The following is a 26,069-nucleotide window of genomic DNA, read 5'->3' on the forward strand; positions in this document are numbered from 1 at the left end:
TAGGTATCTGTACAGTATACAGGCATCGAAGTCAAACACTTAATACAGTCTCTTTTGCACTCTAAAAAAACAAATGTTGCAAGCTAGTCTTCTGTTGCTTCTAGTTTGGAAAATTGTTATTCCTGCAAGTATTCCCTAAATCTTTACTGTTCTAAAGAATAACAAACAGCATTTTCCATTTATCCTTGAAGGGATATTTTTTTGTTGGTATTTCTGAGTTTTGGTGAAAAAATAAGAACCCAAATTAAAAATCAAAAATAAATATACATGTAATACTGTTTTTCAGTGTAATGCCCCTTTAATGTGTTCATCTGGCAAACAAGGAATTTCCCAGCCTTGGGAACATTTGTAGCCTACTGCTATTTCAAAAAATAGAGTCAAATGACATGAGTACAGACAGCTATCAGAACCTGTGATGAACCTATCAGAAGTCTGCTATACACACATCTTGCTTCTCCTTTTCTGTCACCCTCTTTTATATCTCAATTGGTTCTGTCTTTCCCTCCCTCCCATCTCTTTTTCTCCCTCTTGTCCTTTCTCTTGCTTCCACTCTCATTCTCCCCCCCCCCCACCGCCTCCAGTTTGGTCTGTGGTCCACCTGGTTGACCTGGTTGTCCATCACAGTCATGGCCTTCCTCAAGGTCTATCGTAACCATCGGCAGAAGGAGCTTCTCGACAGCCTGGTCCATGAGAAGGAGCTGCTCCTGGGCCGAGGCTCTCCAGTCCGTCGGGGCTCCGAGGCCACGGAGCACAGCGGGATGATTTAGCCAGGCGCTAGCTAAATGCTCTGGGAGACCTGTGACATTACACTCCCGCCTACTGCCGTCTCCGTGGGCTGAATGTTAACTGGAGGTGTATCGCATTGTAGTCGTGTGTTACCTTGGTGCACATCTCCCACAGACGTCAACAGATACACTAAGACATGTTGTTATTATAAGTCTTCCTATTACCTAAGTGAAGTAGACCGCATTTAAAGAAAGGTACCACATCTTCCTCTGAAAAACAAACACCCTCTTAACCTTGTCCAGATAGCCCAACTCACATTACCCCCTCAGCACTCCAGAATTGACTCCCAATAACAGCCCTGTGACCCCAGAACAGTGGTCAGAATAACACCAAGTGAGATACCAGGCAGGCAGGGGATTAATTCTGCCAAATACATTTTTTGATTTGAGAAACATTTTGTTTGAACAGAGCAAAACAGGGAGGGACTTTCTGTTACATATATATTATAGGAGGTATATGTATGTTTGACCAAACCTTCGAAGCTCAAACATTTGGTTAGGTGGGATAAATACAACACTGCACTGAATTCCCTGTGTACTCTATTGTCTCACCATTGTCAGCTGAAACAGTCAAGTGGAATTCAAAAATATGTACGCTGTGTAATGAATAATTATGAATTATATTAGTGGTTCCCAACCAAGGGTTTGACGACCTCTGGGTGTAGATGGCCTGTAGAGGGGTAGTTATGAGATTCATTGGACTCTAGGCTGACTGGTGAAATGCATACGAGGGGGCATGGCTGATCTAAGTTGATGGTACAGTAACTAAAAAAAGATCAGGAGCCAATCCATTATTTTGTATCAGTGGTTGATAGATCTATGTATTCCATTTTTTGTTTTGTTTTACAAGGTGTGCACTTTAGAAAGTTCCTCGCTTTAGCACTGAGACGAAAGTTGTTACTGTAAACCGCTTCTCAGTAGTCTTTTATCCGTGTGCAACACATTCTGGGAATAGCTGGCTCACTTTTTGAGGTGTGTTGTCAGAAAGATCCTTTCAATATGGTTTGACTGCTGCAAGAGTCCAGTGGACGTTGTAAATAAAATCTCATTCAGGGAGTTCTAGGTCTTCCCCTGGCCACTGGATTGTACAGCAGGTTAGGTTAATTAGCCTGGCAGGTTAGGATAAATAACGTGGCAGTTTAGGATAATTAACGTGTTAGGATAATAAATGTTAGGTTAGGATAATTAACATGGAAGGTTAGATGAACACCCCAGTCACTCAAATAGGAGATATGCCAGAACACACACGCACTTGAAGAGAGCCCATCTCTCAAACTCAAGATTACATTTCAGCATCCAACCTGCGTCAAGGAGTTGCTGGACTGCAACGCTTCCAGGCCACCCTGTCTGATGTCACTCCCACTAACTTTGCCAATTTGTTTTTCCCTTCTGCTGGACTCCTGGGTCTGTAGGTGCACCACAGCTGGGGTACCTAGGTCAAAATGGGTGGACTGCTGTGCCACTTGGAGGCCCCCAGTGAGCATTAACCAGTGATATCTTTACATTTTTATATACTTCTTTCCCTTCATCCTTTGATAGTGTTGTTCCAGTTTCAATGTGCCATTTGGCAGTGCCATTTGGCAGTGCCATAGCTTTACACTCGTCTCTCAACCAAAAAATTTTAACGCTATAACATAGTTTTTTTTGTTGTTTGTTATATTCTGAAAAATAAATCCTAATATAATGATCTGAAAAGCAATCGACCACTTGGAGAAACTGTTTTGAATTTCTTTGTTTTACATTGGAATGTAGACAGTAGCTGTACTGTAGTGAAAGGTAAATCATATCTGCATGAATTGCTTGTATGACATCATTTATTGTCCTTATTTAAAATAAAACAGTTATATTAGAACAAGAATTACAGTAAGGGTCCTCTTTTATTAGTGAATCAACCCTCCAAACTATTTATGTAGCACATTAAAAAAAGGTAAACGTCAAAATAAAAACAGTAAATAAATAATGCTTTTATAAAATTAATATTAAGGCAGATTTTAAGAAAATCTTTAACCCTATTTAACTGCAGAAGTTACACTGTTACTGCAGCCCACAGACCAAAGTTCTCTGCTAGTGATGACAAAAATGCCTTGCTAGTGCTCTCCTCTGGCAGTTAACAGTCAATCAAATAATTTGCTGTATACAGTAAATGCGTGGATATCCGCCCCCTCGAGAAGATGTGAAGAAACCTCTTACCTGCTTAGCTTGTAAATAGCTCTACACGTTTAGAGGGAGTAATTACTTAAGGGCTATTAATAGGCTCAGGAGTTCCATTGTCTTTGGGTGAAAACCCCAAGCTCCTGCTTCTGTCAAAAAGTGAGGTCCAGGGCAGGCGGGAAAGATTTGCGTACATGAGAATCCAGTACCAGTGCAAGTGATGACTAAAATACATTTTATGACCGTGTGTGGACACCACAAATCTCAGACCACTGTTGGGTCATCTTGTCTGCATGGTGTCATGAACACAGCTTGGAACCTACCTCAAGTTACAACCTGTTAAAACTGTGGAAGTTAATCAGTGCTTAAAGTAGTAAAGTCAAATCAGAAAGCTAGTTAAGATTTGGCTATATGCAGAACAGGTCATACTGGTACCTGTTTCAGTGATTCTGGTCATACTGAAGTCGTACCCGTCTCAGTGGTTCTGGTTATTGTGCAGTCGTACCCTTCTCAGTGGTTCCGAGGCGTTCCCAGGCCAGTGTCGAAATATAATCTCTCCACCTAGTCCTGGGCCTACCCTGAGGTCTCCTCCCATAGACGTGCCTGGAACACCTCCCTAGGGAGACGTCCTGGGGGCATCCTTACCAGATGCCCGAACCACCTCAACTGTCTCCTTTCGATGCAAAGGAGCAGCGGCTCTACTCAGAGTTTCTTACCTTAAGGGAGAAGCCAGCCACCCTTCTGAGAAAACCCATTTCAGCCGCTTGTACTCGCGATCTTGTTCTTTCGGTCATGACCATAGGTGAGGTTAGGAACGAAAATTGACCGGTATATCAAGAGCTTTGCCTTCCGGCTCAGCTATCTTTTCGTCACAACAATGCGGAGAAATGAATGCAATACCGCCCCCACCGCTCCGATTCTCTGGCCAAAGTTAGTGTAGTGGGTGAATTATAAGCCTGACTCAAACAAACCATATATATATATCCGGGGGGAATATATACCCCCCCCCCCCCCCCCCAGTCGAGTCATGTTCTCATTAAAGCTAGCACCCCCTCATTCCCTGCTGTTGTCTTTAAACCAAAAGGAACTTCAGAGCTGCGACAGGAAGACCATGTAGACTCGAGTGGATTACAAGTGAGTACAGTGATTGAGTTTAATGACTTTATAAACAACTATATAAAACAATTATCTTAAAAATCCATGCATTTTTCAGTGTAAATTCATTTGAAATATAGAGGAAATCTATGTACAACAGTGTTGACGGTAACCGCATCGAACACTTGGGCTATTCACCGGAAATACACCTTGGCTGCATAGATGATTTTACATTATTGCCTACGTAAAAAAAAAAAAAAAAAAAACAATCTGTAAAAAGACTAGTTGATTTGAGATCTAACAGGTGCTTCTATTTCATAGAGCCCTCTCCTGATTTTCCACGGCGTGTAGTAAAACGCGAGATCTCTCCCTCATTGATTCTGACACGTTCACAACGTGGAATTATGTAAGAGGAACAAGTCCCCCCCCCCTCTACAGGAGTAATAGACAAATGGAATAATTCCCCCAGTTTACCAAAGTTACATTCTGAATAGCATTTATCGTTCAAAGTTAACTGCCGTATGAAAACTGACAAAAAAAGCCTGAGTTGATGGGGACAGGTAAGTCATAAGAAACCCCAAAAAGCCTGAGGGAAAAGTCCATTGATTTACTATTTTACAATAATTTACAGTAGTATTTCATCAGAAAGGGTCATTCTTAGTTTTCCACAAAAAAAAAAGTCCAGGTTATTTTACAGCAGAGACAGAAATTAAATAATTCAAGCATGACGAAAAGAGACAAGAACAGACGGGCGAGGTGGTCACAAGGAACACTGAAAATGAGGTACTTTGGAAGGTGAGCCCAAGTCCTTCAGACCGCTGTTTGACAAGACCCAAACATCCACGATTAGCACGATGACGAGACAGACACACGTTACTTCTTGATTTAACACTTCTTTTAAATAAGCATGAGAACCACAAGCGTGAGGAAAAGACAGACGGACACAGTCAATAGCATGATCCAGTGTTGTGGGTTGAGACGCTGGGCAGACCTCCACAGTGTCCGTCCGTTTCGGAGTAAGAAGAAAAAAAAAAAAAAAAGTGTCAGTTTTATAAAAATAATAAAAGAAACTATGGCACAGTGCACCTTTCGACTCTTAAATACAAAAATATGCAATTTGTCCGCCGCCCCAAAACCGCACGGCCACGCCCCCGTTGTCCCTGGGAGGTGTGGCCCACTGTTGTAGAATGGACGCCACGGGTCTGCTGAGCCCACAGATACACTGTGCGTAGTACAGCTTAGTTCTCTTCCACAGTCCCCCATAAGGCATTTCCTGTGTTTCAATGTGTCTATGGCTGATACCCTCACCGCCAGGCTAGGCTAGGCTAGCTCCCCGGCCCGGGCCCACGCCGGCTGTTATGTCTTGCGGCTGCTCCAGTTCTGCTCCGGCGTGCTCTTGTGGTCCGACGAGTACTCGAAGGGCGACCGGTGGCCCAGTGGCGAGCGGCCGTCGTAGGGCGAGCGCTGGTCGCGTGGCGAACGCGGCCCACTGGCCGACGCCCGGTGGTCCATCTGCCAGTCCGTGTGGTACCGGTAGGAGTCGCCTCGGGACGACGACCTCTGGTGGCTGGACGGGTAGTCGGCGCCGGAGCGGTGGTCCGAGTGGGAGCGCTCCTTGCTGTCTGCGCGTCCATCCCAGCTGGACCGGTGATCGTCCACCTTCCTGTGCTTGCTGTCACTGTAGTACCTGAGACACGGGGGGACGACGACCATGAGCACAACTGACCAGCACAGGAAACCAACACAAAGGTTCCAACCATTTTACATCCTTGTCTGATCCACAGCGGGACAAAAGCATTGTGCTCGAGTCCAGAACGACAAACGCCACAAAACGACTATAAAAAAAATACTGTGTTAAATAATTACATGGAACAGGCCCTTAACTGGTCTGTCTAATGGGAAGGACTGTGACTGGACATTAAAGGGGAAGTACTGAGTGTGTGGAAACTTTGTTGCCTCAATCTTTACCCATTTCCATGTTCACATTTTAAAAGCAATTCACCTCCCTCTCAGTGTAGTCACAAAACTAAAAATACACTTCGAGTTTCATTATTATATTTTTGTTGATACCAACAGAAAAGTATGTTTTTGGGGATGTTTCATCACACAGAAAAATACCAGCATGGTCACCTAATCATCCCCTGCTTCTAATGGTCTCATTTAGCACCTCCCCCCAAATCCCTTTAACATCTGAGGTACTGCTGAATGGGTCTACATCAATATCATTATTGTATTTCAGTAACTCCGGATAAGAGCGTAAACTTATATTATGTATAAACGATAATAAAGAAGCTGAAAGTGCAACCTGCTGTCCTGGTGGTCGGAGCGGTAGTAATCTCGATGGTCTTTGCCGTTGCTGAAGGCGGAGTACGGTCTTTTCCGGGAGTCCCCCCCGCCTTTCCTGCTGTAGGGGTCGGAGGTCGTGTGTCTGTCCCTGCTGTCCCGGTCTTTGCTGCTGCTGTGGTCGTGGAAGCGTGACGACGAGTGGAGCCTCTCGGAGCTGTAGCTGTCCCTGCTGCTGTCATCCAGGTGAGAGTTGTCCTTCGACCTCTCGACATCTGGGGCATCAGGGAGAATCAGTGGGGTTTAATTAATGGCACACCCAGGGGAAAAACCCAGCCGTTGTTTATGATGCTGAATATTAATTGGAATTAAACTTCACTTGAGACCGAGTCTACGATGGAGTAAATATCAAAGTAAATCACATGAGACGAGGGTTTACCTGCATGTTTAAAGCTGGGGGCATTTTGAGTGCTAGTGTTCTGCTCTGCTGCCTGTAAAAGAACGCATCATAAAACTATACCACTCAAACTGCATTTGAAAATAATCTATTTGTCTAGTGTTATTATTCAAGTATTTCCTATCCGCTGAGGAAGTAAAACAGTCAGTTTTTACCATTGGTCACACATACCTGGGCGTTCTCCTGCCTTTTCTTGATTGCGTGCTTATACAACTTATGCAATTTTCTTGCATCAAATTCGGTGAACTTTGAAACAAATATCCACAGGTTTCTAAAAAGGGAAAGGAAAAAAAACAGAGCCATTAAATCCTTTACACAGCAAGTCACACAAGGTGACGGTTTGTATTTGATAAAATGTTCCCTGCTCATAATCAGTCCCGTTTGGCCTGTCCACATCCCTCTGACATCAATGTCCAGCTTGTCCTGAACTACCTCACTGAACACTCGGTCTCTCCCCGAGGTTTTAAAAACCACGGCACAACAGCCCACGCCTACTCGGGGATCACCCCTCAGGCGGCGTGACGGCCATCACCGGGAGGGATTTCGGGTGTAACCGGGAACTTACTTCCTCCACTGCTTGATATGCTCCGGGTTGGAGTACTCCTTGAGACACTCCGTGATGTGGTCTCCGATCTTGATCAGGCACTGGCGCGTGTGCTCCAGCTGTTCCCGCTCCGACAGGCCCTTCTCCGGGCGGTCCAGCTGTTTCAGAGCTGCCTTCACCGGCCGCATCCTCTCCTTGCACTGGGGGGGGGGGGGGGAGGGGGGGGGGGGGGGGGGGTGAGTGAGTAAGTACAGGCCACTCTACAATCACTGTAAATATGCTTCATTTAGAGGGTATTTCTTGGCTTGTTCTGCTCTATCGCTGACGAGAGACTGGGGTAGGAGGGTGTGTGCGCGTGGAAAACAGCTGTGTGATGGTTGGTTGGATGGTTTCTAAACCCCACTACTGTTGTGTGTTCACCGGGGACGGCTCCATCCTACTGATTTGTGACAAAATGACAGGAAACAGGGCCGCGAGAAATAACAGCAAAATTGGACCTCAATTTGAATAAACAATTGTCTGACAGTTTGGATGTCACAGAACTGGGGCCCCACTGATTGGCTGGATGTAACGGGTCACTGGGTCAAGGACACGGACTGCGTAACTCACCACACTGAAGGTTTTCTGGTCGAGTTCCTCGGACTCCTCGGAGATGGGCACGTTATCTCCAGCGGCCGTGATGTGGACCGGCATGTCGGAGGCCTTCTTTGGCTTCTCCCGTAGCTCCGCCTTGTCTCGTACCTCCGCCTTCTCCCGTATCTCCGCCTTCAGTTCACTCGGCTGCAAGAAAACAAAAAAATAAGTTACAATGAATGAACGACGACTGTCAAGCTAAAAGGTGTGCTGCAAATAGACTCCTAAAAGCTCCCACATGCCTACCACAGTCTGACCTCCAATGCACAAAGTTGAAATATCACAGAACCAACTTTGACTCAAGGTTGTGAGGGGATGTGCAGTGGGAAACTGTAAAGGGCACCAGTGTGCATAGTGAGAAATAACAGTGTGCAGTATCGTAAAGGCAGCTGACCTTCTCCCCAGAGACATCCTCTACTTTGTGTACTGGCTCCAAAGGTTTCGTATCCTTCTTCTCCTTCACATCTCGGCTCTCCTCTTTCTTCTCCTTTTTAATATCCTTCTTGATCTCCCTTTCTTTGAGTTCCTCGTCCTCCTCGGTGGGCGAGGGCACCTCTGGCTCATGCGGCTCCTCCTCCTCCTCCTCTTCGTCTTCCTCCTCTTCTTCCTCCTCCTTCACCACGACACGCTCCCCTCTGCTCCTTCTGGGTGGCGGCTTCACCGGGACCACCTCCTTGGGAGGGATGAGAGGTTAGCACAGCCCCAGACCACCACCTTTAAAAATGTTTAAAATCTTTCTGAAGAAACCTTGTGGGTTTAATGTGCCATCCTTAGTACAACCATAGGCCTGGTTTATGTCCTAGACCAGTGGGTACCAAACTGGGGAGTGTGGGTTGGAGTAAAAAACACATTTGGGCAGCACTAAAGACTGATGCCGTGGGGGCATTTTCAGACTGGGCACACGCTGTGACTAGAACTGTGACCACGTTTCATTTAGCAAGATCACAGTTTCATTGTCAGTCAAGGTGAAACATGATGGTGCGACATGAAACGTAACGTGAATCGGTACCCAGGGGATCGGCGTTCCACAAACCTTCTCGTCCTCGATGTCGTCCCCCTCTTCTGAGGACTTATCCGAGGGGGGCTCAGAGGACGGACTCTTCACCACTTCATCCACCTTGGCCGGCTTCACCGCTTTGTTCTTCTTACTCCTCGGTTTCCTCTTGCGTGAATTGGCCTACAATAACAAACAAGAGCCATAATCAAATACAAATCTGTGGGCTCGGAAGTAGAACACAGTTTCGGTGTTCTTGATGCCCCAACTGATTTTTTTTTGTATTTGTATACAACAATCATCATTGAAGTAATTACATTTGGCAAAATGTGGATATCAGTTCAATCACCAGTCCATACAAGAATACAGGATGTCTCTTAAAGAAGAGTGGCTGCACCTCTATGGCCTACACTTCCCATGATTAACCGCGGCCTTCTAAGACACCCAAAAGACACACTGTTGTCATCAGAGGAGTTTGAAACCACACAGCCAACATGTCGTTCTTGTCGCCCACTAAAAGCCTGTCACTCATCACAGGCTCATATGAGGAACCAGTTCTCTACAGATACTAGTCAGATCACAGGAAAAAGACAAAACCTGTTGTCAAGGGCAATGTCACGATATGTAACTTGTCTGTATTGCAATGAAACTGTAGGCTATGAAATAAAACCTAACGCATGACTGAACCATCTGTTGAGACAGTCAGAGGTGAGAAGAACCAACAGGACGAGGGACCATGCAGGTCCGTCCCGGCTACTCACCGTCCCGGCCTGCCTCTGGGCCTCCTTCTTCGCCAGGTCTTTGCTCAGCAACTTGATGAGGTAGTCCGCCCTGGTCTGCAACTGCTTTGCCTGGGGCTTCTTGTCGGGGTCGTCTGGTAAGAGCTGGCTCAAACAACAACAGATGGGGGCTGTTAGCACAGCCGTCACAGCTGCCAGCGTCTGGTGCGCCGGGAGTTCATTTGTTACACTAGCCTGACAGCACTGAACTGAAACCACAAAACCAACGCGCCACAATTTCTGCCACACCAAATCGTCACGGTCTTATTTCGATACATTTGTTTCGGTACATTTGTTTCGGTACATTTGTGGGCCAGCCTTTCTTCAGACCCACCTTGTGTGTCAGATTGAGGTCGGGGTCCATCTTAATCATCTCCCAGCTGCCGTAACCGTATTCATAGATTCCTATGAGCAGACTGGAGTCATCCTCCTTCCCCCAGTCGATGTCGAAGTGCGCCGCTTTGGAGTGGCACGGAATCGTGTACCTACGGAACGCAACGTTGGGATTGAGTGGTGCGCGAAGTTGACCGGTCTCGTCTGACATTAAGTGGTCCTAAAACCAGGTGTGCCTCAAATCAAGGTAACAAAGGCAAGTAAAACAGGTTAAGATTGGATATGTACCGCTTGCAACATACTCAAATCAGAGATTTAAATGCTTATGATGTTTGTCTTTTACTGTCTGCACAAATGAGGTTCAAACCTGTTTTTGATTTTAGCAGAGTAAAAGTCTGATGGGAAAAGTATGAAAAACATAATGGTTTGGTTTTGTTCCAAATTAACAGTATGTCTCCCAATAATGATGCCACTAAAACAGGGTGACATTCATGACACAACGCAGTCAGGACTCAATAGAGCAGGCAGTGAGACAGACCTTTTCCTCTCCTCTGGGTCAGCAGGAATGGCTTTGTGCAGGGGGGCCAGCTCCTCCTCGTGGGAGATGACCAGCTTGGCGTTCACCTGGACGCCAGAGATCCTGAAGGTAGGACCTTTTACTTTCCCTCTTCTGCCCCCTGGTGGCGAGGCAGACAGGGTTAATACGGGTGACAAGGAGAACTACAACACAACCACCAATGGAACAGGAGAGAAGCTACCGGAAGCGCAGGCTTTTGATCCAGCACTGCGAGACCTCGTTCAGGTAATCAAGAATGTTTAACTGTTTGACTGTTTGTAGTTAAGCATTTTTCTGTGCACCAGGTAGCTTATCAGGACAGCGGATTACACATTGAATTAACTGGCAGGCATACCAGATGTCTTCTCCGGCCCACAGGGGTTCTCCCTGAGAGTCTTCAGGCAACCATTGTGAACTGTCTCTGCGAGGCGTTTCAGGTCAAACTCAGATTTATCCACCAGCTCAGCGTCGCGGGCGATAGCATCCAGCCTGAGAGACAAATCAGAATAGCGGTCAAAGTCAAATATCCAAAAAATCTATTTAAAAAAGGACATAAAACATCTCCTGTATTTACCTCTCTAGTGGTCCACCAAACTTTTTGTAGCTCTTGATGAATCTGGAGAAAAAAAAGAGGGACAATAATGGTGAAGTGCTTTCAAAGCGAAGGCTGTATGTTTGTCTGAGGGGGGTCTCTTCCACAGGATTGAAGAAATATAAAATACAACTGGAATAAGGGATGTTGCCACAAATAATGGATACCTTCGAATCTCAGCATCGCTGAAGCCCTTGATGTTCTCTCTTGGAATGGTCCGGGGCCGACCTCGTTTCTTGGGCCTCTTGCGACCCGAGGTGGAATCGCTGTCAGAGCCAGAGTACCTCCGGTTTCTACTTCGCCGGCTCTCGTTGCCGTTAAAGCTGATCTAGAAATGGAAAGGTGTGCAGAATTAGAGCCGAGGGTTTGAATGAGGTCACCGTTAAACCATCACATCAACCCCCCACATCTGACAGGAAGTGGACAAGACAATCCCAAGATAAATATGCTACCAGTCCACTGCCAAAGCCAAAACCGAAAGAATCTAATTCCTGTTTTAATACATTGAAAAACCTTATGATTGGATGGCACACACCTGTGTGAACAGGTCTGACTGGCATCTTGTTGTTACATGATGGTGTTTCTGTATAGGGCAACAGCACTGCTGGGCATAGGAATACACCCGCACGTTTCCCTGACCTCTCAAAACGGAAGGCGTGTGCGAGACGGTGAGTGAGGGCAACCTTTAGCTTACCTGTTTGGCACAGTTCCTCATGCGTGGCAGCAGGTAGATCTCCTCCAGCTCCTTTTGCCTCTCCTCCTCCTCCATCTGACGTCGCTGCGCCTCCGGGATGATTTCATCCCAGCCCCGGTGGTGGCGGCCTGAGTCCATAACGATCTCCTCCTCCTCCATCATGGAGAAGTTGGCCACCTGGCAGGGAGGGGTCAAAGGTTATCGTATTTGTATGATTGACGTTAATGAGGGGGCGTCCCCCCCCCCCCTCAGACCCAGATTAAGTCTAGTCCCAGGCTAAACATAGCACAGTAAATATCCATGGAAATGTATTTAGTAGAGGACTGTTCTTTTTATTTTCACTAGGGCCATTCTTCGGCTACTGTCAGGGCTCTATATCTGTGTACATACCTTGAATTGCGAGAGCAGCTCCTCCCCCACGGTGGAAGGTCCAGGGTCATTCTCCCTGGTCTCTGCCCTCTTCAGGATGTCATCAATGTCCATATCCTGCCAGAGGTGAAACAAACAGTGACTTATCATCCATCACCAGACGGAAAACCTGAACTTGACGCCAGCATCAGACACACAAAGACCATAAAGGGCCATATTGGAACTCCGGAGACAACTGCAAACTACAAAGAACCAACAATGGGTCAGGGAAGGTGAAGAGACCAGCATCACAACATTCAAAAGCAGAATGGCAAGCAGACCTCAGTTCTAGACATTGTAACCAAAGAAACAGACAGATGTCAACTTCATTACATACTTCTAGATTTTGTTCCATGTGATTATTGGTATGTTTCCAGGTCCTCCTTGGCCACAGAACAGAGTATGGCCGTATGGTGAGACAGTTACCTGGGGCTCTTGTTCCTCTCCCTCTGGCTCCTTGAACAGCTCCTCAGCACCAAACTTCAAAATGGCAGACAGCTCCTCCTTGTTGAATGGGGTGGCACTGCAAGGGATCAAAGTTCAGATTAAATACTCAGAATACCTTGCAGGTGTGTATGCCTGTCATCCAATAACTTAAAACAGACCATGTGTCTATTCATAAGAATTATAGTGTGTAGTTGAGGTTCTTAAAGCTAGTATTGCGGGGTATTTTTCCTCCTCTCCTCAAGACTTGGGAGCAGGACACAAGGTGAATGCGATTGACTAACACACACAATAGAGGACTGGCAATAATTTAGAGTATTTTGTTATTGGCTGTATACATTTAGGCAGACGTGTGTGTGTGTGTGTGTGTGTGTGTGTGTGTGTGTGTGTGTGTGTACCTGGAAGGAGCAGTGCCAGTGTGAAGGACCGTCTTGCCAGTGGTGTCCATCCTCTGAATGACCAGATGATCCAGGACCATCTTCTTCTTGGCCCTCTCAATGATCTCCTCCTCCACAGAGCTCTTAGTCACCAGGCGGTAGATATTCACCTAGGAGACACATTGAAATACGTGTGATTGTTACGTTCCCATCTCGGCTTTGTGGTGAAAGACTTAATTTCGTTATTCCTGACTGAAACATGAAGTGTGCCAGACAGCTCTTTTTAAATCACATACTGTACATACTTTCAGGCTGGGGCTTTTATAAAAGCACTTTGAGACAACCGCTGATGTAAAAAGGGCTTTATAAATACATTTGATTGATTGATACTGTAGCAATAGATATTTTTAAATCAATGAAATGTGTATTCCATATATAATGCTTTGTTAAAACCTCTTTCACATTGGCTAAAAATAACACCTGACATTGAACTTAACCGATTGGTTGCTTACCTGTCTCTTCTGGCCAATCCTGTGGGCTCTGGCCTGGGCCTGCAGGTCGTTCTGGGGGTTCCAGTCCGAGTCGAAGATAACCACTGTGTCGGCCGATGCCAGGTTGATGCCCAAACCGCCCGCCCGCGTAGACAACAGGAAACAGAAGTCCTGGGTGAGGAAGTGGGATGTAAAAACGATTTTCAATTGGCAGGAGAGAACTTCACCGGGTCAAATTGGGTGTCGGCGTTCAATTCAAGAAGTGAGAACAGATTAGTCCCCACCCTGCTGTAGGCATCATTACCTCAGAGCCCTCAGCATTGAAATGGTCCAAAGCCTGTTTCCTCATCTCCCCCTTAATGGAGCCGTCCAATCTCTAGAAACACAAGACACAGTAAGAGGCCTCGTCCCGGGGTAAAACGGAGCGAACCGGGACCGGGAATGTGTTGGGGGGGGGGGGGGGTATTGTAAAACTGACCCGGGATCAGAATCTAGGGCCATTTCAGCCGTCGATAGCTGAGGTCAAGATTGTGTTTAATGGGAGAATCTGACCCTAGACCTGCTCCGAGTGAGTCGGCAGGCTGCTGACCTGGAAGAGGAACTGGCGGCTCTTCAGATACTCGGCCAGGATGTCCAGCATCCGGACCATCTGGGAGAAGATGAGCACGCGGTGGCCTCGCTCCCTCAGGCGCAACAGCAACTTGTCCAGCAGCACCAGCTTTCCGCTGCTCCGGATGAGGTGCTGAGGGGGAAGACGGGGGGGGGGTTTGTAGTCGCATGTATGACTCAGGGATATCTGCCAGAACTCAATCACTCGTCTCGGTTCCACTCGCTATCAGGGAGCAACGTTGGGTCCCAGGTTTGCCCCCTCCCTTACCTGTAAGGCCTCCTGTTTGTTGTAGTACTCGGTGTCCTCGGGGGGCTTGATGAGGTAACAGTGGTTGCAGCACTTCTTCAGCTCCATCATGACATTCAGAAAGCCTGACGTACTTCCCTTGGTGCCTTTACTGAGAGCCTTGTAGTTCCTCGTCAGGATCCACCTGTTCACACACAGAGACACACCCACGCAGTTAGTAGATGGAGGAAATACGCTTACATGCCCACCATGATCTTCATCCACCTGTTCATGAGAAGAGAGAACGGGTTGTTCATGCGAGCGGTTCTCAGATGTAGTCCACGATGGAAAGTGTGTTACAGAGACACATCGCTCACTTCACGTGTCTTGAGGCGAGCAGACTGACTGGTTTACATAGGAAAAACATTGCTTCAACATCTAGCTACACCGCTAGGCCATCTTCCTCTGGAGCGTCAGCTCTGAGAGACAACAGCAGCACCCCACAGGGGCGCATCTAAGGAGTGCGTTGAGATCGAGCAAAAAAACTAATTCATGTTTACATTCAAAGTCATCTAGCTGACGCTCTTATCCAGAGGGATGTCAAGTAGCTAGTGTACCCCCCCCCCCGGAACAGGTAGAAGTACTTATTTGCTCTTACTTGTAGTACTGTTTCTGGATGGCACTCATCTCCACTCGGAGTATCTGCTCCACTTTAGCGGGTAGAGACTTCTCCACGTCCTTCTTGACTCGCCGCAGGAGAAACGGTTCCAGCTCCTTGTGCAGACTGGTGTAGCCGGAGTCCCTGCCCTTGCCATGTTCCTCCTCAAACAACTCCCACGAGTGGAACCTGAACACACGCACAGGAAGAGGACGGGTGAGCGTTGCCCACCGAGGAACCAACGCCCCAGAACAACCCGATGGGTCGGTCCACATTTCAAATGGGTCAGTGCCTCGATTGCGAGCCAGTCTCCTCACGAAAACATTTAGGACAGCTACCCTTCACAGGCTACCAGGCCCGGGTGACCTACTTGTCAGGCATGATGAAATGCAACAGGGACCAGAGCTCTTTCAGGGAGTTCTGGAGCGGCGTTCCTGTGATCAGCAGCCGGTGGTTGGACTTGAACTCCATCATGGTCTTGTAGAGCAGCGAATCGTCGTTCTTCAGTCGATGGGCCTCGTCCACGCCGATAAAAGCCCACGGCACATGACCCAGGAATGCCTGGGCAGCGGACACAAACAGTTAGTCTGCACCGTGTGGTGAAATTACGTTTGTCCTGAATAAAAGATGTCTGCATCACCAATCGGAAACAGCTCAGGCATTATCGCTTAGAAGATCTGCCAGCTGACCCAAGTCTTTCCACACGCCCAGCCGCTGTGGCACATCGCCCCCCCGCGACTCACCTTATCTTTCAGGAGAATTTCATACGTCGTTAGCAGGATGTTTAACTTGAGCCTTTTGGTCTGAACGTGCATCCACTCATGCGTACGGATCTACAAGCAAAAAAAAAAATAGAATCAAATGCAATGTCAAGAAAAGGCGTTTGCCAGTGATACACCAAACAGTGCAGTGACTTTCACCCACTTCCTGTCCAGTCAAGCATAAATGAAATGCATCCTTATGGCGACCATTGTCTACACCCACAGCCTACCATGCCCCGACTGCTGATATCGCCCAGGTAGACCACCACGTTCATGAGTGGGGCCCAAAGCTGGATCTCCCTCTGCCAGGAGACGAGCGTGGACAGGGGCACCACCAGCAGGAAGGGGCCGTAGAGCTGGTGTTCGTGGAACAGGTAGTTGAGGAAGGAGATGGTCTGGATGGTCTTCCCCAGGCCCATCTCGTCAGCCAGTATGCAGCTGTTGCCCCTGGGGAAAGACATGGAGTTCAGGGAGGCGATACAGACATATGTGACAGTGACTTGGCAGTTGTTATTGATGGTTAAAAACCTCCTTCCCGTTAAATCAAAGCATAGCGTGCCCGCAGCTCAACACATTGCGTTGCGAACAAAAGAACTTTGAAAAAAATTCACTCTTCGGGGCTTTAGTTTAGCCAATTCAGAAATGACACTGGTGATTAATTAGCTACAGCGTTTCACGCCGCTAATCGCAATCAATTATTTGACAGGCCCCACTCATGGAGAACCACAGAGGCTCCAGATTTTTTACATACTTGCACCAGGAGTGAGCCATCCAGTTCAAGCTGTCCAACTGGTAATCTCGGAGCTCCAGACCGTCTCCTCCTATGTAAGGCGGCTGTTTCTTCATGGGTATAAACCGCGGCCTCTGTTTCAGTACCTGGCCACAAGAGAGAGATAGAAAGTGAGAGAAAGCACAATTGAAAGTAGAGGTCTATTCTAAATGCACTGTGGTGTGACTGGTCTAACTTTACCCAGACTACAACCCAAATACAGAGGAGCCAGCAAACCAGCCAGCAAACCATGCCTCCCCTGGGATCAGATTTTTTTGTTTCTATAACAGGGGAGGGAAAAATGAAGTTCCACTAGTATGTAAATTAGGGAGCCAAAGGAACGTCAGTGACATAATTCAGGAGGCTACATTGATGAATCACCTCAGCGTCACGCTCTGTGGCAAGTGCAGACATGGGTTAAAATTCCTAGGAAAGAAATGAAACCTACACTCTACTTGTTGTGATTTTATACTGTGGACTTTGGTTCCCCTGCTCGGTCTCCCCCATTCTACCAGGATCCCATTGGGATTTACTGCAACAGTGTGGGAGAAATCTGGTTCAACGGTCTTGCTTAAGGACAGAACGGCAGATTTTTCACCCAGCCAGACTTTATATAAGCTACCTGCCTCCCCCATCATTCATTCATGGCAAAGGGATATAGAAGGTAATATCTATTCAGGAAATTTGAATAACTAGCCCACGCTGGCTGTTCAGGTGTTAAGCCCAGTGAATATCCAGTGTAGTCTGACTCTGTTGGTTGAGTGACATGCAAAATATACAACCCTAACACAATTACAAGCCTCTTAACCAAGGTCCCAGCCAGGCTTTCAGTTTTGAATAAGCAACCGGAATTAGACAACATTGCTGAGTCCTCCCTGAACAATTCAGATCTGCCAGAGAAAGACAGACCAAGATTGACCAAAGAGGAGTGACTAGGAGATTCAGTAGTGTTACTGTGCCCCTTTTCACCCCCCCCCCCAACACAAATCTTGCATCTCACAAATTCCATTTAAAGAGAAAGCCAGATGTCACTCATTTCAAATTGTGTCCTTAAAATTGTTTTAGGAAGACAAGGATGTGAGGAGTATGAAATTCACAAACAGCCTTAGGGTACATTGGAACAGGTCCTTCAATCGTTTTCCAATTAACATGACCTCTGACCTACGCCAGCCAAAACCCAGTTTTCCCCTAGTTACAAATCTAGGATCAATTTCCGCTTCTCTAACCCAAACTTTGAAGTGACAGCACTATCCCTCCCTTTCACCTAATTTGGTTAAGATGGCTTGGTGGTCTGGCTCTTTAATGGGAGCAGTGGTGCTCTGGGCTTGGGAAAGGGTGGTGAGTTGTGTTCGAGAGGGTCTATTCGTCAGGCATGTCTCTTCCCTTTTCTTTTTACTTGGGATATCGCATTGCAACGTGAACTAACTTGCTGGAGTACATCGTTAACCATAATTTAGCAAACTCAACTGACCCAAGATCCTGAAGCTGGGACAAATTCATCCAACTCCTTACCTTGCAGTCTCTGGAGGGAATTGTCTTGGACTGGTTTCTGCGCATGTAGTCGTCTATGCTCTTCTGGTACTTCCTGGCGATGAGGGCTCCGTCCTCCCAGCTGCACTCGGAGTACGGGAGTCCCTGCCACTTACAGAGGTAGTCCGGGTAACCGGCCGCCGACTTCTGATTTGAATGTCCTGGGTGACATGAGAACACGGGTTAAAATGGTGCAATGTTGGGTAGTGCTGTGGTCTGGTGGGAACTGCCCCTCCACCCACCATGGTAACCGCTACGTCTCCGTGCACCCATCTGGCTCCCCCGTTACTAGTGTTCAGTACCAGCATGTCTGTATCCCAGGGTTTCCCCATTGTCAATAAAAGCCTTAACATAACAAATGAGTAGAGCAATTGGGTGAGAACTGAAGAATGTTTTTTTGCAAACCCCCAGACTTTTAAAGGGATCCCTGAAGAACCTCTCTTCCGTACCCACAGAAGAAAAATATTCAAAATTGCTTTTCATTGTTCAGTAGTTAGTAGGTTCCTCTCAGGGACGGAATTTAAAAGTCCAACTATGCCAAAGCCGGGTGGCTGGTCACTTAAGATCAATGTGTTCATGTCACTGATAATAATAGAAATTGTTGCACTTCACTGAGATGCCTATAATGGGAAAGATAAAACCATCCTTTCTCTAGGCACAAATGGGGAAAGATTCAGGAAGTGCCATAGAGTCTTGTTTTTAATAATGACCAGTTACAATAGCCAATGAAGGAACACTGCATAGCTTTACAGGACTATGAACAAGCCACCAAACTTTAAACAAGAGAGAACGTGGTGAACAGCCGGACAACTAACCAATGATCCTTTCCACCAGCTGATACTGTGAATGCAGATCATCCATGAGCTCCTGTTGACAGTTGAAATATTCCACATCCTCGGGTGAAGATGATTTTATCCTGGAGAAGAAATCAAAAGAACACATGGTGAGAAACCACCCAGTCAAAACACAACCAGAACAAAACACCTCTTCCCTCTATTAGCCAAGACTGCCTCCTCATTGGAATGCCGTTTTGCCACTTGTTTACTGCACTTAAAAAATATATATTTATTAAGTTTCGCACATGCCGACAATTCTCAAACCAATCTCACCATTTCCGCTTGTCCGACTCCTTCTTCTTGAAGTTATCCAGTTTCTTCATGCCCTTGACGTTCTGCATCTTCAGCGTCTCCTCCGTCTCCCAGGTGTTGTGGATGTGGGACCAGCCTTTCCACTTGATCAGGTACTGCTGCTCGCCCGCCTCCTTGGCGGGGTTGAAGTTGACGTTGGGGTCCCCGTCTGCCTCAACCGCGTACACTGTGGTGGTTCCCCCCGTCGCTACAGGGGAGGTGAAAGAACCGCCGGGCCGGGGTTAGAGAAAACGGACACACGCACGCAGTACCGAGTTCACCGACAAAGTCCTTGTCCCTTCACCATTCCGTACAGCGTGTCAAGGTGCGCCCTTCCCGTTAATGTATTTCATGGACAGCAATCAACAAACAGTAATGCCTAGCAACACCAGACAACGCCTAGCAACAGCCTCGATTCATCACCCCAGCTAAACCGGCAACGGAACATTTGCAGTGATCGGATGATGACATTGGTCCCGTACCTCCTCTCCTCCCGATCCGCGTCTCCATCACCCTCTCCAGTGTCTCAAACTCGTCCTCCTCCGGCGGGGGAACGTCCTCCCCGCACACCTCCACGAGGTCGTCCGAGTCGGTCTTCTGCTCCTCGTCCTCCTTGTAGCTGACGTTCTGCGTAGCCTGCCGCCTGGGCCCCTGGTTCGACGAAGACGATTTCTTCTTCTTCTTGCCGTCGTAGTTGTCCTCTGAGGACGAGCCCGCTGAGGGTTTTTTCCGCTGCACGCTGCTCTTCTTCCCGTTTCTGGCGGTGGCCCTGACGGGAGACAGGTGGTTACGGGGGTTTTGGACCAACGCTTTTAGGCCGACATGTTTCATTGCTTTAACAAGGTTGCGCAGTTATATTTCCACTGTGTGAAGTTAGTTCTGACTTTATTCATCTGTAACCTAATAGAGGGCACTTTTCCAACCGAGTCGCGGGACCACAAATCAGTGAAACACTCCACACGTGCACTTCGATAACTATTCTGTCAACCTATGCACACAGGTTTTTAAAATCGCCGTGCTTTCATGCACAATGTCAACACCTAGAAAATATCCACCTACACCTAAAAGGTGTTTATAAATGTTGTGTAATTTATCCAAGTGGATTAGTGGTTGGATTGGGAAAGAGGTTTGCGATGGTCCTACATTGACCCCTCCATTTCAACAGTACACTGGCTGGAAGGTGCTTTCGCCAGTAATTGGACAAGCAGTTTGACATAGTATCTGTGTACCGTGCCTCAGGGGTCTATTGATGAATAGCCATATCCTTTTATGTGTAGGCAGATTCCATTCCCTCTAGACCACTGCCACAGAAAACGGATAAAAATAAGAAGTCTTAATGAAATGCTCATTACTGGCTTGCAACAGCATTTGGGGTGGGGGGGGGTCTTACTTGGTGGGAGGCTTTCTACTCTTGACTTTGTGACTGGGCTCATAGTCATCAGACTCTTCGCTGCGTTCCTGTTCCTGTGCCGACGAGTCCGACCCGGAACCACTCCCGGACCCCGACCCAGACCCTGAAGACGACCCGGAACCCGATCTAGGGGTGAATGCTGGGTAAGAAGATGCCGAGACACAGCACACCTATGACCTGCTTGACACTACTGAATGACGTCACCAAGGACAACTCACTTTCTTCTCTTTCCACTTGATGAGTCATCATCCGAATCGCTGCTGGAGGAATCCTAGAAATAAACCGAAAACTCATTATGAAACAGGTACCCAACATGCTGGTATACCTGGATCGGTTTCATGACCTGCATAAGTTCCCACAATGAAGGTGAACAGTGAAATTCACGAATGCTTAAGAATTGTATCTAGCACCAAGGCAAAGTCAGACATTAAGCCAAAGACGTACAAGTACATCAAGCAAGTACAGGTAATGTTTACTTGCAGAGGGTTATCAACTCAAACGAATTAAAAAACAAGTTTGTCATACGCACAACTTTTTCAGATTTAGTATGAATGCCTTGGTACAACTAGAACAAGATGCTAAACCTGAAATAAGTCTATAAAAACAAGAACTACTAATTTCAGAGCTTTCCTCGAAAGATTGTGTTTTATGGATTTGGGACAATTATGTTCTCAAAATCATGTGTTTGAAAAGCTATGCAATTATATTTAAGTACAAAACTACGCTTAAACCATTCCAAACTTGAGGAGTAGGAAACATCCAAAAACTTTTAATGAAAAAAAGGTTTACTGCATTATGTTTTCATGATGAACTGTATTATGGGAATGCTAACTTAAATGTGCTTCCTGAATTGACCTCAGCATCCATGTTCTTGGGGGAAATCGGACGAAAATAATTAGATTTTTTTTTTGATAACTCAAAGGGCTATGGGGAAACACTTAAGAACCCCCCCCCCCCCCCGTTTTTTTTATTATTTTTTTAAACTTCAAAATGCTTTATATTGTATTTGAAACATTTTGAATTGTCGTTCAATGACTGGATCAACCTGTTCCTAGAAATGTTGACACTGCCCAACAGCTAACTTTCCAGTCAGTCTGCTACTTGTGCACATGATAAACCACATAGAAAATCTACAGCTTCCGAATTTCAACTGGTTTTACAGAAATTATATACATTTCATAAAATATGGGACCCATCAACCAAACAGCATTAATTGTTTTAGGGGGCTAATATGAAAACCAATTGTAAATTGCACAATAGCAGTTCAAGTAAGCTGTAGCCTAAGTGGAAAGTGTTTTTGCAGATGCTCTTATCCAGGGCAAATTACAGTTAGCACATTCATCTTAACATAGCTAGGTGGGACAATCGCACAACCCATGACATGACCATTAATGCACACATACAAACAAAACCCATCAACGTTGGCAAGACAATTTTTCTGGCACAACACTTTGCTCTTCCCTTCGGGCAGCCACAAAGTACCTCGCACCTGCCCCAGGGTTCCCTATATTCGTCACGGACGAATCGTCAGTATCAGTCCCTATGGAGCGTAACAGCGTGCACAGGAAAGACGCTGTCTTTTGGGTTTTACGCGGTTGTTTTTAAAATCAGAACGACTGAGAACACCACCCACCGAACCACTGTTAGAAGAGCTCTGCTGCTGCTGCTGTTGCTGGAGTTGCTGTTTCCTGAGCATGGCTGACCTTTGCACTGCTAGGATACTGGGGTTGGACTTCCAAAACTAGAATATAGACAAAGGTAGAGTTAGCTGCAAGTCAAGGACAGTGGACGATGCAGTTATTGTTGGTCAGGACAAAATACAGAAGCCACCGTTGACCTGTACTGCACGCGTCAATGGCCGAGAGTACGGACTTGGGATCCATTGAGGCGTTGGGCTGGCAAAATGATATCCCAAAAAAACATAACGTGACCGAGAATGACCACACCGGATCAGCACTTTCAAAGGGGATGAAACCCGTAATGGCGTCTTGTCTACACGCCGGGGTGTTTCTGAATATCGGCAGTCCTACCTCGGCCCCATCAATATTGGCTTTGTTTTCCGGTTCGTTCTTCTTGGATTTCTCAGAGTCAGAATCGGACTGGCTGCCGGAGTCTGACCCGCTTCCCGAGCTGCTGCCGGAATTGCTGCTGCTGCTGCTGCTGCTCGAGCTGGAGCCCGACCCAGAACCAGACGCGGACTCATCGTCTGAGTTACTGCAGGCGATAAAAACACATTCTTAGACCTACATTCAGGTGACCAAACTGTGATTGAAGTGACTACACACATTTGCGGGGACGCACGTACCATTTACGTTTAGGTCCCAGAACCCAGTGTTTTTTTTTTCTGGACTCCCGAGTCCAGAAATGCACCCCACAACACAGGGCTCAAAGCAAATCCTAGAGCCATGTCTAAAGAGGTTTCATTTCAAATGACTTCATTTCAAATGACGTTCTCTCCTGGATGAGAGTGGCTCGCACTGTGTCGTAAAACAACAACCAAAAGCACATGTGGTGCCCCAGCCCATCAACAATCTAAGAAGGCCTAGGAACGCTAAATTGTATGTTTACAATGGAAAAGCAACAACATGAATATACAATTTCAATATGACATAATTGGGTGAAGGAGATTTGTAAATCAATGTATTTTACAAGCCTGCATGTTGACCAGATTCCAACATCCAAAACAGCACCAAGCTACAGTGGTATAGATACTACAACCGATTTCTCTTCATTATTCTGGCTTTAGTGACAATGTCAATAGTGCAACTTAACATCAGTGTGAGATATCACAGAAAACAACAAACAGACCCTTGTGTTGTTGTGAACCAACTGACATTTTTATTGTCTCTTCATTACAAAACAGTAGCCTGTACACTGAATGGATTGACTGAATCGGACAAACGTTATAGTATTGCTCTCAAAAAGCAACCACGACAACAAACAAATTACAGATAACTAATATTTTTGGATAACTTCCAGGAAAGACCTAAAAGTTCAAAATGCTCTGATTTTATACTCATATTAATGGCGCCTCACAACAGTGCATTTGCTTACAATATCCAGTAGGAAAATTGCTCAAAACTTGCAATCAACAATCATTGTTCAAAGTCCACACAGCCTCGGACATAATTTTGCTACATGTTTTGCTAAACGTATTGTGTGTACCAAAGAATACAATCTTAACCAATCAGGCAATCACAAAACCACCACATTACCTTGATTCTCCACTGCTGTTACTAACACTCTCTTCTTCACTTCGTCCAGCCATGTCGGTGTTCCGAAGTGTATGAGCGTCAAAAAATTGTAAAGATCCAAGACGGCCTGGTTTTAGGTGCTGGATGGAGTTCACCTGGGAAAAAACATGTACACTATCTCAAGTATTCTGTTTCAGTGAAGAGTTCTAAAACATACATTTATTTTGGTTTTATCCTAAAAAGTTGTATGAATGTCTTCAAAATAATGGATGGACTGGCTACACAGCTGCTTTCCATGTAAACTGCTACAAAAAAACGTTTTATTAACCTGGTAGCTTCGTGTTACAACGTTAGCTCTTGCTACACATCTTATTGATAAGAAATGCGTTTTATAGCTACATTTACTAGTTCAGTGAAGTTGCTTACAATGAACTATTGGGGAACATAGCCAACAGACAGATACATCCGCGTTTACATATACAACCCTGTCACGTTAGTTAGCGTGCTAGCTTTGAATGCCAAAAGGCAGCGGCAAGTTAGCAAGCCTGTGCTTTTCCGACTACACAGGCCTGTTGTGAGGCCTGCACAGCATGTGAGAGTTTGACGCGCACTGTCCTGGACAATGCTCCGCACTTCAGAGCTCTTTGGCAGGAGGCTGCGGGTAGATCGAACCAGAACCTAAATGTATTGTTTTCCGCCATACACCAACTAGCAGAGGGGTAAGGCAAGCCAGTCAACTAGTAATGGTAAGTCACATTGTTTGTGTACAGAAGACAAGTAGATTTATTTCTGAGATGTTTAGCATTTAATTAAGCCGTTACACAGTTTGTTGTTCGCGGCACATTACTGGAAGCTCACCGATGCTAGCTACATAGCATAACCGAATAATAAAGTAGCAGGCGGTCTGAGTGTCAGCTAGCTTGTTATATATACATACATCCATATTTTTGTAGTCCTCAAAAGTTGTTTGCTAGCCTTGCTAAATGCATAGAAAACCAACTGAAGACTAGCTACGTATATTGAATACCATGGCCCGAAAAACCAACTGTTGTAACATTAAGCCACGTGAAACAACATGTTTAGCTAGAAGTTACGGCAAAAAATGTTGTCAGTTATCCTCTGTTTTCATGTGTGACCCCCAGATTGAGAGCTTTCTGCTACAAGCTACAGTAACACATTTTAGCAAACACGGTTGCTAGATGACAAGTTAGCCTAGTTAGGTGTATTCTGTACCATACAGCAAGTCACGGGGACAGTGTCTGGTAGTTTTTTTTTTTTTTTACACAAAAACTTGTAGGCAACTGGGATTTTAATATAGTTTCCAACAGTGCCCTGGTCCATTCATATACTCCTATAACCTCATACACATTCACATACCCATCACGTTTTATAATTACTCTTTTCCCGCACTCCAAGCTAGCTACCTCGTTGCTAATAGCTAACGTTGGTAGCAAGAACGTTGTTTTCATCATCAGCCGCTTACTTCCCAAAATTTAGTTAGCTAGGGGACATGTTCCCTACTTTCTGTGAAGGTATAACTAAACCAAGCAACCACATACTCAGATGTATGAAATAAAACAAATACACAAAATTGGACTTTCTTCAGTTAGCTCCTTTTCAATTTTTACCTTGATAGCTACGGCGAACAGCCAGTCTGTTTATACCGTCCGACTTCAGTGGTCCTTTTCTTATTTTCTTTAGCTAGCTAGCTGGCTAGCTAGCTAGCAGCTAATGATAGCTAGCTAGCTCCCAGGGAGAGCAGCCCCAAACGATCTTACTGGAAATTGTGCCAAGTTTCTTGATTTTTTTCCTCCAGAAGCGAGCAATAACTTTCCCTTTTAATTTTCCGTTATGAATTCGAAGTAAAGTATTCTTTAATCGACTGCGATTGTAAATAGCCTTTCAGCCGAAGGTCCTACTACAGCCGGCCTCCGCCATGACGCCGTCGAGTTCACACTGTAGCGATGTCGAGTCGAGTGGTCGTCACTAGTTAACACAGCCACAAAGTAACAATCCCCGCCCATATACACAATTAATCTTCTAAAATCTGATTTTAAACCAATGAATAAACATAATAAACACATTAATATGTGTATACCCAAACCTAATATTAAAGTAAGATCAAAAAGTACATTTTGGTTTTATTTATTCATAAGCTATAGCCACAT

General features: G+C 46.0%; 3 protein-coding genes across 4 annotated transcripts in view; 2 read left to right on the top strand and 1 right to left on the bottom strand.

The window, feature by feature from the left end:
* tmem179aa (transmembrane protein 179a, genome duplicate A) overlaps positions 1-2,648 on the top strand; it is a 51,110-nt gene extending 48,462 nt beyond the window's left edge. The window contains exon 4 of one of the 2 annotated variants that reach the window (XM_020042975.2): positions 582-2,648. In XM_020042975.2, the coding sequence (XP_019898534.1) occupies positions 582-767 (186 nt within the window). In that variant the 3' untranslated portion in view covers positions 768-2,648. The remainder of the gene's footprint in view (positions 1-581) is intronic. The other variant, XM_010887537.3, reaches the window with a different exon arrangement.
* Positions 2,649-4,062: 1,414 nt separating this feature from the next.
* On the bottom strand, positions 4,063-25,876 carry chd1 (chromodomain helicase DNA binding protein 1). Its single transcript, XM_013140296.4, has 37 exons — positions 25,530-25,876; positions 23,923-24,056; positions 22,738-22,921; positions 22,341-22,448; positions 20,926-20,978; positions 20,687-20,833; positions 19,779-20,065; positions 19,279-19,504; positions 18,985-19,085; positions 18,152-18,330; positions 16,622-16,746; positions 16,101-16,317; positions 15,853-15,942; positions 15,480-15,670; positions 15,110-15,298; positions 14,494-14,656; positions 14,206-14,358; positions 13,921-13,992; positions 13,638-13,787; positions 13,147-13,295; positions 12,731-12,827; positions 12,287-12,382; positions 11,897-12,073; positions 11,370-11,530; positions 11,185-11,226; positions 10,966-11,099; positions 10,593-10,731; positions 10,056-10,206; positions 9,704-9,826; positions 8,982-9,125; positions 8,343-8,621; positions 7,925-8,095; positions 7,337-7,515; positions 6,943-7,042; positions 6,754-6,805; positions 6,337-6,589; positions 4,063-5,718 (listed from the first exon to the last, which is right to left on the bottom strand). The coding sequence occupies exons 2-37, from the start codon at positions 23,973-23,975 to the stop codon at positions 5,388-5,390; spliced, it is 5,466 nt and encodes a 1,821-aa protein (XP_012995750.3). The 5' UTR covers positions 23,976-24,056; positions 25,530-25,876; the 3' UTR covers positions 4,063-5,387.
* LOC105020483 (proline-rich protein 36) overlaps positions 24,470-26,069 on the top strand; it is a 57,095-nt gene continuing 55,495 nt past the window's right edge. The window contains exon 1 of the mRNA XM_029116925.2: positions 24,470-24,647. Coding sequence (XP_028972758.2) covers positions 24,645-24,647 — 3 coding nt within the window. The 5' untranslated portion in view covers positions 24,470-24,644. The remainder of the gene's footprint in view (positions 24,648-26,069) is intronic.

This window comes from Esox lucius, chromosome 23 (assembly GCF_011004845.1).
Source record: "Esox lucius isolate fEsoLuc1 chromosome 23, fEsoLuc1.pri, whole genome shotgun sequence".
NCBI lineage: Eukaryota > Metazoa > Chordata > Actinopteri > Esociformes > Esocidae > Esox > Esox lucius.